General features: G+C 34.6%; 1 protein-coding gene across 2 annotated transcripts in view; it reads left to right on the forward strand.

Moving 5' to 3' along the window:
- Positions 1-10,112, forward strand: part of LOC106469370 (ras-like GTP-binding protein rhoA) — an 81,852-nt gene extending 71,740 nt beyond the window's left edge. For both annotated transcript variants that reach the window (XM_013929865.2, XM_022398727.1), the window contains 3 exons: positions 4,911-5,020; positions 6,778-6,912; positions 8,472-10,112. In XM_013929865.2, coding sequence (XP_013785319.1) covers positions 4,911-5,020; positions 6,778-6,912; positions 8,472-8,684 — 458 coding nt within the window. In that variant the 3' untranslated portion in view covers positions 8,685-10,112. The remainder of the gene's footprint in view (positions 1-4,910; positions 5,021-6,777; positions 6,913-8,471) is intronic.
- The last annotated feature ends 2,632 nt before the right edge of the window (positions 10,113-12,744 follow it).

Here is a 12,744-nt window from a genome sequence, read left to right on the forward strand (position 1 = left end):
ACACGGGGGTGCTTAACTTTTTTCCAGGTGTATATGAACAAATGCTTTACAGTGCACTTCACCACATCTGTCCATGCTCTTTCTGAAAACCGTGCATCTTGACAATAGTCCTGAAGCATAGTTTCCATAACAAAAACTCCATCGTAAGGCTGTTATATCCAAAGTACACTGTTTCTCCCTAAGTGCTTTCTATAATCCATCTACTGTACGAGAACTACGGTTTCCCAATGCCTGTTTCAACAGCCCAGCCACAACGCTACAAACCGGTTTTCGATACCCGTGGTGGGCATAGCACAGATAGCCCATTGTCTAGCTTTGTGCTTAATTACAAACAAACAAACTCATTTTTTAGAAGATGCCGCATTATGCTTACTACAGACTTGTTGGAGGTCTCTTTATGAATGATCCTTGTGTCCCATGTTAATCCATATTCCAATGCTATTAAGTATAAGGGGTAAACTCGTCTTGGAAATTCTAAATCCCTGATTTTAACACATTTTTATGATATGAGTGTATGGAAATTTTAACACATTTGCGCCGGGAGGGGCTCTTAGATACTTTTCCCGAAAGAGATAAATTTTAGGTGGCATCACACTACCTACATAACGCCAAAAAATGTAAAAATGCCGTTCCGATAAATGGCGTTCTGCTGCGACTTTATATGGACTGTGGTTGTTACGTGACTTGCTTATTTGCGTATTTAAAATCGTTTTAATATGACGTACTCATTCCTCCTTATTATGAAAAACAAGAACCGTTATTATTTTGTTCATTATCACTAGTAATTCCACTCTGATACTTTGGTAATATTTAATTGTTTGGTTTGTTTTGAAATTCACGCAAAGTTAGCCGTCCTTAATTTAGCAGTGATAGACTAAAGAGGGGACAGCTAGTCAACACTACCCATCAACAACTCTTGGGCTACTCTTTTATCAACAAATAGTGGAATTGAATTTTACATTATAACGCCCCCACAGCTGAAAGGCCGAGCACGTTTGGTGACTGGTTTAAATCTCGCGGACCTGTGGTTAGGGCTTTCGACTCGCAACCTGTGGGTCGCGGGATCAAATCTCGTCACCGTTAGTGCAAGCACTAATATAATATAATGTATAATATAACAAACAACATTAAGTTACATTAGTTTGTGTTAAATACCTTAATTGTCATATTTACCATTGTTGTTACTTCTCTTTCTAAGTCTTATTACCTTTCTCAAATCGTATTCTCGCACATATATTCACGAGCTAGTACCTAATATGTAACTTTATTTACTACTTCAGGCTACCTACTCATAGTATGTTATTTTTATTATGATTAATTTATTCGTACTTTTACTTGGCTCTTTGGTTGTTCAGCAATTAGATTGTGGTTTGCGAAGTTAAAAACCGGGTTTCGATTACATCCGTGGTGAACTCAAGAGTAATATCTCATTGTGAAGCTTTGCGATTAAAAGCAAGGAAACTAACTTTTTGTTCATTTAAAGTATAAATAACTCTACTATTTATTGGTAAAACAATACCTTGACGGTAACGAGGCTGATGGGGCACTCACGACCATAGCTTGGCCTTTAGGAAATGTTGATATGAACATTTTTGAGGCTATATGGGCTAGTGTAATAATTGAAAGGTCAAAAGGCAACCAGATAATTTGGTTAAATTGTGAAGAATAATACAGAACATATTGAGGAATATTCCACAATTTTAGATTTATAAATTGTATGCCATCATGAGAACAAGATGTTAAAAGATCCACGTACAGAGTACCAGCATATTGTATAACTTATTAGCTTTTATATCTTTTGTGATAAAGTTTTATACCATTAATAAGTTTCCCATTAAGTTGCCATGAATCATTATTTATAACTCCTATATGTGTGTATCACTTGAGTGTTCCCGTAGTTAGTTCTTTATGACTGAAAAATAGATATTTAACGACATCTTGAATCAGATGCCAATTAAACTAACTTATAGACTACTATTTCAAAAGGAAAACAAAATACAAAATACGAGTATCCCAGAAATGATTTATATTGAAAATTCGAATATATAACATATTGGAAAATTTTAGTGATAACATGTGGTATTGAAGTGTGTAGGTCACTTACCTGGAAAGTATTCGAAACCGATTACAAATTACGATAAATAAGTAAAAAACTTGTTGTTTTTTGTTACTCTTCTTCTGTAACCTAGAAGTAAAGACTTGGGCAAATTGGTAGATTTCAATGCACTAAAAAAAAAGACTGGTTGTAACGTAAGTGACAGTGTAACAATATTATGTTTTTCACACATTTCTATAAAATATAATGGTGTTCTTTGTGATATACTTCAAATAACAAAACTAACACTGAAAATCTAAGTCAGTCACCATACATAAAGAATAACTACAGATACCAGGAGGTGTGTGGTGAGAAAGGACTTGTTAGTTTTAAAGGTTTATTTGAAATAAGAAATTATGGTTTTCGTGGGTAATGCAAGCTGATCGTTGGACTCGCAAGACTTGTGTTTACAACGTTAAACAAAAGGATTTGCTGATTTGTCAAGTATAATTTAATTAGGACTCTTCTGGATGATTATCAAGTAATCTACCAATAAAACGTTTGACTTCTATCAACGGATTGACATGAAAATCTTTTGTTCAACCAAATAAAAACTTCTTATAAGAAAAAAATTGCACAATAAAACCTTTCACCGTCGAATGCACTGCAAAGTCATTTTAGGGCAAGGAAATTAATATTAGCTTCTGAATATACCTATATAAGAACTAAAAGCGAACCCAGTAATCAATATAGTTACTTTACTATACTATTCATATAATTCTCCCTAACATCGTCTTGTAACCAGAAAAAGGCCATTAAACAACTAACATATTGTTTAAGTCAAACAGCAAAACAACAACAAACAAACTAATGTTTGTAACGATAAAAAGTAACAAATTATACAGTGCCTTGCAAAAGTATTCACCACCACCCTGTAAAGTTCCAAATTTTGTTGCAGTCTGAGCTTGCAATCATGAAGCTTTGAAATGGAACTTTATATTTAGATTCTATAGAATCTAGTCCAAACTGAGAAAGCTAAAAATATGCTGACATTGTGTAAGTAAATTAGATTTTCAAAGAAAATTAGAATATTCTCAATTGCATGAGTTTTCAACCCCCTTTGCTACGACAACCCTAAATTAGTTCAACTGCAAAAAATTAGTTTGAAAGAGTCTGTCTGTGTGCATTCAAAGTAGTTTAACTTGACTTCAGAGTAAATGCATCTGTTCAAGCCATAACTCACATAATAATACGACACCCCAACCATGAAGACCAAGGAGATTTCCAAACATGTCAGGGATCAAGTAGTAGAGAAGCACAGATCAGGAGAAGGTGACAATAAATTTTCAAAGTCGCTGATTATCCCTTTGAGTATGGTGAAGTCCATCATTAAGAAATTGAATGTGCTTCATACCACCCAGTCACTACCCAGATCAAGCCGCCCTTCCAAAATAAGCAGCCGGACAAGCAGGAAAGTGATTAGGGATGCCGCTGTGAAGCCAACAGTGACAAGAATTGTAAAGTTCCATGTCTGAGATGGGAATCAGTGCTGTTCATACATCGACAATATTCCGGTCCCTATACAAAGCTAGCCTGTATGGGCGAGTGAAAAGAAAGAAGCCATTACTGAAAAAGAATCATCTTAAATCTCATATGGAGTTTGCGATAAAGCATTTAAATGATACTGCAGACACGTGGCAGAAGGCTTTGTGGTCAGACGAGACAAAAATTAAGCTTACTGGTCTAAATTCAAAGCGTTACGTCTGGCGCAAGCCCAACATAGCACATCACCCAGTCAACACCATCCGAACTGTCAAGCATGGTGGTGGCAGTATCATGTTATGGGAATGCTTCTCATCAGCAGGGACTGGGAACTTGTCAGGATGGAGGGGAAAATGGAAGGTGTAAAGTACAGGCGAATCCTAGAGGAAAATTTGCTTGAGTCAGCCAAGAATCTCAAAATGAAAAATCTAAAACTGGGCCGAAATTTCACATTTTAGCAGAACAATGATCCAAAGCACAAGGCCAAAGCCACACTGGAATGGTTTCAAAAGATGAGAGTGAATGTCCTGGAGTGTCCCAGTCAAAGTTCTGACTTGAATCTGATGAAACATTTATGGCGAGACTTGGAGATTGCAGTCCATCAACGATCCCCAACGAACTTGTCAGAATTGGAGCAATTTTGTCAGGAAGAACGGGCAATATTTACACCATCCCACTGTCCAAAGCTGGTAGAAACTTGTCCAAAAAGACTCATAACAGTAATTGCTGCCAAAGATGCTTCCACCAAGTACTAACTTAGGGGGCTGAATACTTATGCAATCAGCAAACTTCAGTTTATATCAGTAAACTTCAATTTATATATATATTTTCTTTGCAGGTTTTGCTGACATTCAACCTCCTTCACACATAACAGTTTTAAGTTCGATCATTAGAGCTTTGAATAAAAACAAGTTCATTAAAAAAATGTACATTATTTGTATTTCATCAAAATGTCACATTATTGGTAGGAGGTGAATACATTTGCAAGGCACTGTACGCTAGTACCACTTGGTTTGGTATGACTGTCTGTATTTTTATAGGCTTTATACTTTTATGACATTTTCTAATTGGCTGGATGACAGCTAGCCACAGTGTAAAACATCATTATGTGATTGTACCCTGTGCATTTTATTTTCAAATGATAAAGGGGTGTAATCCCCATAGTATTTTCCTTCTAAACTCTTTTCCTCTCCATTTCCATAATTCTCATCAATTAAAGAACTACGCTTTATTACAAACAGCTGTATTTATTAGTTAAAGATTAACTCCTCTCATTTTCTTAGTTCATTTACTCGATTACTTTGCCTTCATGTAGTTCGTTTATATGTTGCAGGAGCATCAGCATATGGCACTGTGCGCCCTCTTGCGTACAAAGATGCATCTGTTTTCCTCCTGTGTTTTTCGATTGTTGACCCAGAATCTTTAAATAACACAGCTGCCAGGGTAAGTAATGGAAAGAGCTATTTTTCCACGTACACTGATGCGTCAAAGACTTTTCTTGTTGAGAGATATATCGTAGAGAGGTGATATATAAAAAGTTTGTACTTTTTACTTACTGTAATATTCACTTGCTTGAGTGATTTATCGTGAAATTTTCTGAAATCTAGAATTTGGATAAAAATTAGGCATATATATATATATATATATATATATATATTATTATTATTATTATTATTATTTTCGACTATTCATTCGCACAAGGAAAAGTAAGTGCTTAAATGTCAGTACCCTATTCTCCTTGGCTGATAAGTCCTTCTTTCCTAAAGTTTAATTTATTGACATAACACATGTTAAAAGGACATAGCAAATACCATTTCTTTCACTAATACCACTGGACACTTAAAAAATAGAAAGTACACACATTTTGAACACTTTTTTTAACTTTTTATTTTCATTGGTGTTTTATAATGGCGCTCGCATACGAAAAGATTAATTTGTAAAACTAGGTCACGGTAGGTGACATTTCTTTCTTGATACAAGATCAAGCATACATAAGTGTTTATTTCAAATACTGGTAAGAAGAAGTCTTTTTTTATCCCCTTTTTTTCGAATAATTTCGGCCATAACAATTTTTCTTATTTGTTTCTTTTTAAGTTTTGTAAGCACTTAGTCATATGAACGGGTCACTTTAGGCCTACGAAGGCTCGTGCTTTTACCGGTCATTGTAGAGAAGTTAACTTACTATTGAATTGTGTACAATAAATGATCAAGATCTGTCTGTTTGTTTGTTTTTTATCACAAAGCTGCACAATGGGCTAACAGAAATATGTCCACCATGGGTCTGGGTCTCCGATTTTTAACGTTATAAGCCCTCAAGTTTCACAATAAGCCACTGGCAGACAAATGGTTAAGAAAAATGTCCTATGGTTGAGGAATTTCATGTGTTTGGGTGGGGTAAACTGTGTAATTCATTGTTAAGAGAAATGTCCTATGGTTGGGGAATGTAATGTGTTTGGATGGGGTAAAGTGTGTAATTCATTGTTAATAGAAATGTCCTATGGTTGGGGAATGTAATGTGTTTGGGTGGGGTAAAGTGTGTAATTCATTGTTAATAGAAATGTCCTATGGTTGGGGAATGTAATGTGTTTGGGTGGGGTAAAGTGTGTAATTCATTGTTAAGAGAAATGTCCTATGGTTGGAGAATTTCATGTGTTTAGGTTGGGTAAAGTGTGTTGTTCATTTTACATTAATAACAAATTGTCGCTAACAGCTATTAAATGTCCGTTTTTACAGGTCGCTCACCCTTCCATTTTTATAATACAAATATTTAATAACAAGATCTAATATGCTACCCCCCCCCCACCATACACACACGCACGCACACCTTACGCTGGTTCATCAGTAAGTTTTTAAGGGCTTATAACACTAAAAGTCGGGTTTTGATATTCTCAGTGAACACAGCGCAGATAGCCCATTATGCACTTTTGCGCTCAAAAAACAAACACCAAAGATTACCTTTTGGTAATTTGCATACTTTTACCCAATCACGCCAACACTAAACCTTCAATAACGCTACTGTGACGTCATTAAGTGTCACGAAGATATAAAATGCATCAAATCGTTTGTATGCAAGAAAAAATCAATGTGACGGAACAGGCATTTACACTTTTAACTGTACATGGATTGATTTCTTGAATCCCCCCCCCTCTTTTTATTGTATATGTGGATATCTCAACTTGTGGTATTATTCGATATTCTAGTGGCACCCAGAGATTCGTCAGCACTGCGCTGAGGTTCCCGTCATCCTCTGTGGTTGTCAGTGTGACTTGCGAAATGACTTGGATACTGTAACTTCATTAGCCAAAGATAAGCTGCAACCGGTCACTTCAGAACAGGTACGTTTATGTTAACTTTCATATAATCAGAATATTTATCAATAATATTTTCTGCTCCGCATTTTGATCTACTTTGTTATTTTTCAATTATCCTTTTAAGTTCAAATTGGAAGGCTTGTTGTAAAGATCCAGTTTTAAACTAGTGGTAAAATATAGTAAGTTTATGTCGATTACAAATACATCGAATTATTTTTTTAAATAATTCCAAATTTCCAGAGAGAAAAATCAATAGATGACATAATGGGCGAAAGAGAGGATATGGTCTATTATTCTTCACCATCCGGGTACTTTTTTTTTCTTGAATTAATATAAATAGTATTCAAAAATATTTAAAAGAGGAATCGGAGTGTAACATAGCCTTGCTGAAGAATTACTATAAAAAGCCCCCGGTGGGTCAGCGATACGTTTATGGAACTACAACTCTAAAATCCAGGGTTCAATTCCCCGTGGTAGGCAGAGCACATGCAGCCCATTGTGTAGCTTTACACTAAAAACAACTACTTGTTATTAAAACAATGTAAAATTTACGTTTGTAAACTGAGGGCTTACGAAGAAGAACGGTTTCAAAGTACCGAAGCATATGAACTTTGAAAGTTTACAAATATCACGGAAACTTCTTTGATTCAGTCCATAACAAAATTCTAACAGGCTCATCCAGGTTTCCAATAAATTGAAAATAATAATTTGAACGGAGTTTTAATATATTGGGTAATTCTTATTTTATTTTGTGCGAGTTCGAAGTGAGGAAGCCAGAATCGTTTCTTTGATAAAATCAATTTTCTTCTTTGATATTGAGCTTTATGCTTGCTTCTTCAAAATTTTTAGCATTTTATGTCATTCATTTGTATTTTAGGAAAACTTTAGAAGTTCTTCAACACGTCATCAATTGGCTGATTCTCTTGATAAGCACCAGCACTGAGCACAAGATATTTCCGATAGTGGAATGTGATGTACAAAAGATCACTTATAGATCATGGGCTCGCTTTTCTAACTGAAAGTTCAGATTTTCACTGAAATAATTCTATTTCTGAAAAAAAAGTGGTCTTCTCTGAAATTTTTATCAGATACCACAAGTGACTGGATTTTTAGAAAAACAAAATATCACTTGTTAATTGCCAATGATTTTCACTTGTAACAGGCCACTTCAAAAGGAGTTAACTTAATTGAAAGTAAACCTCTAATAACTGGTAGATTTTTACTTGTTAGTCGTCATGAGACTCTACTCATCTAATAGGAGTTCCCAAAAGGTAAAGATTTAACTCCTGAAAAACAATTAAAGGGCAAAATCATTATCAACGAAGTTTTGTTTTTATTTTAATGAATACTTATATGAAATCAATTAAATGCAACAACAACAACAACTGGTACTTTGTTTTAGTATTCTTTAGGCTAAGGTTGGGATTTAAGCAGGAGTTTATAAATAGTCATCAGAAAATCTATTCGTTTGAGAAAATATTACCGAAGAAAGTCTGTACTTCAAACTTGATGCTTTTAAAATAAGATAAAACAAATCGTAAAATTTATTCAGTGATTTAATTCAAACCACTTTTTACTTTTAGGCTCTTGTGGTGTCTCGACAGATTGGAGCTACGACATATGTTGAAACTACTTCTAGACAAACTGGGCGAAGTTCTTGTGAAGCCTTCGAGGTAGCAGCACTTGCAGCCCTGGGGAAACTCAACAAAAATCATTCGAATATTCCGCGACAAAACTGTAAAGTTGATGTAAAAGAAGAAATTCGAGATCGGGGCAAAACCTGTATAGTTATGTAATTTTTTAAGCAAATGTTAATTGATTGTGCCAAAGCATCACGTTGTAAATGATTTGTGATGTGAATATTCGATAAGAGGCATAAAACACTTCGTGACTAAACATAAACGAACATTATAAATACAGTATATAACTATTTTTTGCATTCCTAGTTTGAAGATATTGTAACGAGAAAATTTATCTTTGAAGACTCTAATACTTTCAACGCGCTTAGCCTTCAAAGAGAAATTTCGGGATGAGAATCGTGTAATTTAAATAGTTTTCTTGTTAGAAAAAGTTGCATTATACGAATTTATGTAACATATATCGCGGTCTTTAGTAAAAACCAATATAACGCTCACTTTATGATTGTCTAAAGTCATCAAATTATATTTTTGAAGTAACGTGTAATATATTTCATTCTTTTCTCTATTGTAGAAACCGGAAAACTTGCATCGTAGTAACAGTCAGGTTTTACTCGAGTTTGTTGTAAAACTCTTTCGGCATTAGATTGAACTTATAATCTACAGATTAACCTCTAAAGATCTCTTGGGTAAAGGAGTTTATGATTACGAAACAATGAACTAAAGCATAGTCTGTCTTAAGTTATTTAGTTTCAAATAATATCAACTTACTTAACTTGTGTGAGATGTTGTTGAAGAACTGTGTATAAACTGCTGATAATTTATGTTTGAAGTTTTCTGCGGGTTTTGTAGAACGCAATTTAATTCCGAAATGACAATAACGGATTACGGTGAACATTTTAAAGTGTTTGAAAAACGGTTCCTCATTTTGAAGATGCCACAACTTAATTGTTCAGTGTGAGAAAAAAAATCCCCAAAACTTCGTAAAAAAAACAAAAACGACATCACATTTTCAGTTTAAAAAAAATATTTAAAGAAGTCTCATTAAGAAAAGCAATATTTGTGTAGAAGTTTTCTTAAGGTATTTCTGTTTTTAATGAGAGTTGTTAAAATATTTCCCGTCAAAATGTGGAGCTTGCTTTGTTTTGAACGCTAAAGACTACTTGAGAGTTTTATGTGCGCTAGGCCATTTCTGATTTTAAATGCAACAAGCCAACACCACCAGAAGTCAAGGGCAACACTAATCGAATTATGGAATTGACCGTCTCATTATAAAGCCTCCACGGCTGAAAGGGCGAGTAGGTTCAGTAATCAAATTCGAACCTGTGACTCGCAGATTGCAAGTCGAGTGCCCCAACTACCAGGACATTCGAGACCAGAATTTTCTAAGATGTTCCTGACAATGTAAGTGCTGGTACATTGTTAGTAATTTTATTGATTTTTGTAACTTGTACGATATTGTCAACTACAACATGTTTGCTAGAACACTACGCTTGAGTTTTATTCATAAAAATATCACATTTAGAGCAAAGATTCAGTTCACATTTAAATTAATGATAAACTGTCTAAATGTTGACAAATAAAGTTATTGTTGATGATAAAATGAAGCTTTGGCTTTAAATTCTTTACTCATATGTACCATATTTAATCTCGCATACATATTCGAAACGGGTTAGAGCTCATTCCACAAGTCCTTTATCTTGTTACGTGAAAAGGCATGAGTTATTAGTAACTTCTATATCTAATTCTCTATTAATATTATGGTCCAGATTTTCTCTTCGTTGCCTCTACAGTTCTAAATGTATTAAAAATGACTCTTCGAGTACCAGGGAATACAGACATGAGATAACATAATATTAAAACGATTTTGCACATGCAAATAAGCAAGTCCCGTTGCAGCTACAGCCGATAGAATGTCACCAAGATAAGGCATCCAGCTATACTACCCGTCACATAACTCGAGCAGTACGAAAATGAAACCAATATTCATGATATTGCATGAGAAGACATACCGGTCAAGTTGCCAGTCGCGACGCGATTGAACTGATAAAACAGGAAATAGTAAACTGTCGTGTTTGTACACTAGATAGATTATGGAAAACGTGAAGGACGGGTTGGTGTGTTTTAGACATAACAGCCTTGCGATGGAGCCTTTTGGAATGAAAACTACGCTGCAGGCATATTGTCAAGGTACACGGTCATCAGATTGAGCAAGACTAGACGTGACAACACTTATTGTTACGACTTGGTGAAGTATCAAAATTGTTCTGTTGGTTCACTTGTTGTCTTATTCTGTCCACACAAAGTAAAGCGATAATTGGAGTTTATTCGGACTGATATCCCCGAGATCTGGCATTAACTATCACGAGAACCACCTTTCGGGTGATATTAACTTCATATCCATGATTCCCCCTTATCCTAAACTGCGCAGCTACCAACTCTGAAACATTACTTTTGCTTCTTCCTTGTTTCTCAACGTATACATGATCTGAACTTTTGGGATTCTCCATTAGCTTGATGATACTTAAACTTATCATTTTATAAAACGTTGTCGTCTTCTTATTTTAATTAATTTTCTTACTTCGTACCCTGGGCACAATTTCAGAACGTATAGGCGGAAGTAAAGTACCAAAATTCTTGAGTTACCTATACAAGCATAAAAAAATCGGCTGGTCATGACACTTTCCAGTCTCTTGCATGAGTGCTAGCAAAGCTAAATACAAGACGCTCCATTCTAGAGGGACATCATCAATCAACCGTTCTCAAGCCGTCCAAGTCTACTAACTTTTCCCTAAGGAGGACATCACTCTTGTTCGTGCGTTCAGAAAGAAATTGATCATTATGCAAAATAAGGAGAAAAACGAACTTAGTTTCAAAGTCACGACCTTTTGTAAAAAAAGCTGACATATAATAACTAAATTGTTCTCGATATCATTTATATATTTCTATGAGTAAAAAGAAAATATTTAAGCTCCTTTACAGAAAATAGGAAATTATTTCTAACACTATTATTAGGAGCAATGATTATTTCTCGTTTCAAATCTCGTTGCAATAGACGTGATGCTGGGTTTTATAACTTAGAACATAAAAACGACTGAACTTTTCGGTCTATCTGCGTTCTGCTTTAGCGCAAAGCTACTCAATGAATTATCTGCGCTCTGTCCACTGCCGGGAATCGAATCTCGGATTTTAGTATTTTAATTTGGTAAGTTTACTGCTGACCCCCCATGGGATAACTGTTTATACGTGCGGAAATGAAAATGCTTATAGGTCATTGAAAGTTTTCCAAAGCGTACAAAGGAGGGAGGAATTTGTCGGTTTGTAACGTTGTTGTTGTTTCCATAGTACAAAGCTACACAATGGGTTATTTATACTCTGCTGACCGCAGAGGATCGAACTGTATTTTAGCATTGTACGTCCAGAAAGTTACCGCTGATGGTTTGTAACGTATAAAACAACCTCTTTATTACCAGGGAAGATAAATTTAAAAGTTTATTAAAGACACAATACAAGTTTTACAAACAACCAGCAATCAATAATTAATAAGTAATGCTTGGCCAGTAACTGTGTAACTAAATATCTCAATCTCAGATGCAGCTACGAATATTCAAAATAATAATAACTATAACAATGAATTAGGAAAAAGAAAAAAAATAATTGTACAAAAGAACATTTCTTTAAAAATATCACAAATAACGATCAAGTGAGTATGTGCAATAATCTGTATATTAATCAACAAATATAGCTTTGATATTTAGTCTAACTAACTCTTCTCGACAATCTTGCATAACTTCAGATCATAGGTTTTTTATTTCCTTTCCAATCTACGAAATTACATATATCATGACTTACAACTTAGAATTTGTTTTACATGATTATACATGAACTTAGTATCAATTCATCGCTGCTTGGTTAACGTTGTTTTGGTTTGACACATTTAATATTTAATATACACTAGAAGGCACATGAGCTAGTGTTTTCATAAGTCAAATAAAAATGTAATTGAACTGAGTAATGTAAAGAAACATACACAAACAATAAACAAAACTAAAATTAAAAAAATTGCTACTTCACAGGTTGTGTACGCATTTATGTGTCGTTTGAAAATTTCGAGTTGTTTCAGTCTTTTTGTTAGTGATTCCATGTGGTTTTGTAGAGCTTGGATCTATCTAGTAGAGCTGTGAAACTGAACCCTTTTCTAATGGCAGTGAGGATTATA

Source organism: Limulus polyphemus, unplaced genomic scaffold, assembly GCF_000517525.1.
Source record: "Limulus polyphemus unplaced genomic scaffold, Limulus_polyphemus-2.1.2 Scaffold96, whole genome shotgun sequence".
Lineage (NCBI taxonomy): Eukaryota > Metazoa > Arthropoda > Merostomata > Xiphosura > Limulidae > Limulus > Limulus polyphemus.